Consider the following 1,559-nt stretch of genomic DNA (forward strand, 5'->3'; position numbering starts at 1 on the left):
CAAAATTGAGGGCAAGCGAGGAAGAGGTAGGCCCAGAACAACGTACTTAGGGAACATAAACAAATGGGTAACAGGGAAAGATCAGGGAAACGTAGCTTTTTTGAGAGCATCCAAGCAAAGGAATGAATGGAAAACCATGATCGCCGATGTCTGTCGCAGATCTGGCACTGGATGATGATGATAATGACACTGTTTCAGACGCTCACCTATCTAAGACAATGACTTTTCTACTTAACAGTGGGTGGCTGCATTAAACAATTCCAACTGTAGGCCTATCTATTTGTCACTTCAGTTTTAACTCTTAAGATGTTATTGTTTAAAACTTTGTTTCGTCTTTCTTTGCAGCGTTATCAAACCAGACCAGCACAATATTATACGTCTTTCGCACCGGGGGGCTCTGGCTGTTGCTATTGAGTTTACTTTGATGAAAATGTGATGCGTTGAAGGAAGGTGTTAACATAATACTACAACAGTAGGCGAAAAGATGTCGTCTTCTGTGGACACGATGTACCAACCCAACCAGTTGATGAACTGGATGTACTTGGCGTTCTCAGACCAGCCTTTACACCAGCATCCTGGACACATCAGCCCTTCTATACACACACGGAATAACAACAACAGCAACGGCAGCAGCAGCACCAGCAGCAGAAGCAGCAGTAGCAACAGCAACAATAGCAGCAGCAGCAACAGCAATGCAAGCAGCAGCAGGTCCAACAATGCCATCAGCAAAGGCAGCAATATCGATTTCTGGACGGGCGATTTCTCCGACCTCGAGCAGCGTAACCTCAACCAATACCTCTACGGCGACCAGATAGCGTCCTTTGCTGCAGCACCTGCTGGAAACGTCTGCTCGTCTGCAACACAGGCGGGAAAGAATCTGAATGGGGTTAACAACGGAACCCTCTACGGACTGACCAATAGCAATGTCCACACGCTGTCAAACGGAATGTTGACCAAGGGAGACATACAGGGCCTAACGAATGCTTATATGACCAAGAGCAGTCTCCACGGCGCACCGTCTATCTCAGGAAGAAATGTCCAGTCTCCCCTCTCACCGGCCCAAGCCATCAACAACTTCCCCGCTGCTTGTCTGCAGAGCCAGAATGTCTTCAGTGAGCCCTGGGACAGCCCCCATCAAGGATACAACAGCCTGAACTCGGTAAGGACAAACTGTATAAATTATGATTATTGTTGGTAGGTGGGTGGCGGGTGCTCTTGTATGGTTTCATTCTTCTTTCCTGTCAATAATGTATCATCCTTTTACCTTCTCCTTCTTTTCTTTGTATGTCACTCTCTCGTGACACTTCTGAACTTCGGCGCTCATATGACCTATTTGTGTTACTACTGAAGTAAAAGTCTTACTGAAACTAAAACTAAACTGCATGTGGCTAGAACCGTTCTAAGCCCAGAAGGCACTATTTTTCAGGAGAGAGGAAAACTGTTTCATTCTTTAAAAAATTGGAACCTACATTGTTTGTATTTTCCTGATTTTTCATTAATTTGCATTTCAACAATATACAATTTATTTTTCGTGGATATGTTTAAAAACTGCACCCCCC

At 44.9% G+C, this 1,559-nt stretch overlaps 1 protein-coding gene across 1 annotated transcript in view; it reads left to right on the plus strand.

Moving 5' to 3' along the window:
- LOC101861864 (probable cyclin-dependent serine/threonine-protein kinase DDB_G0292550) overlaps window positions 1–1,559 on the plus strand; it is a gene marked incomplete in the record, with an annotated part of 21,868 nt that overhangs the window by 8,045 nt on the left and 12,264 nt on the right. The window contains 1 exon segment of the mRNA XM_013088723.2: window positions 346–1,159. Coding sequence (XP_012944177.1) covers window positions 485–1,159 — 675 coding nt within the window.

The sequence above is a fragment of the Aplysia californica genome, unplaced genomic scaffold, assembly GCF_000002075.1.
Source record: "Aplysia californica isolate F4 #8 unplaced genomic scaffold, AplCal3.0 scaffold00024, whole genome shotgun sequence".
NCBI lineage: Eukaryota > Metazoa > Mollusca > Gastropoda > Aplysiida > Aplysiidae > Aplysia > Aplysia californica.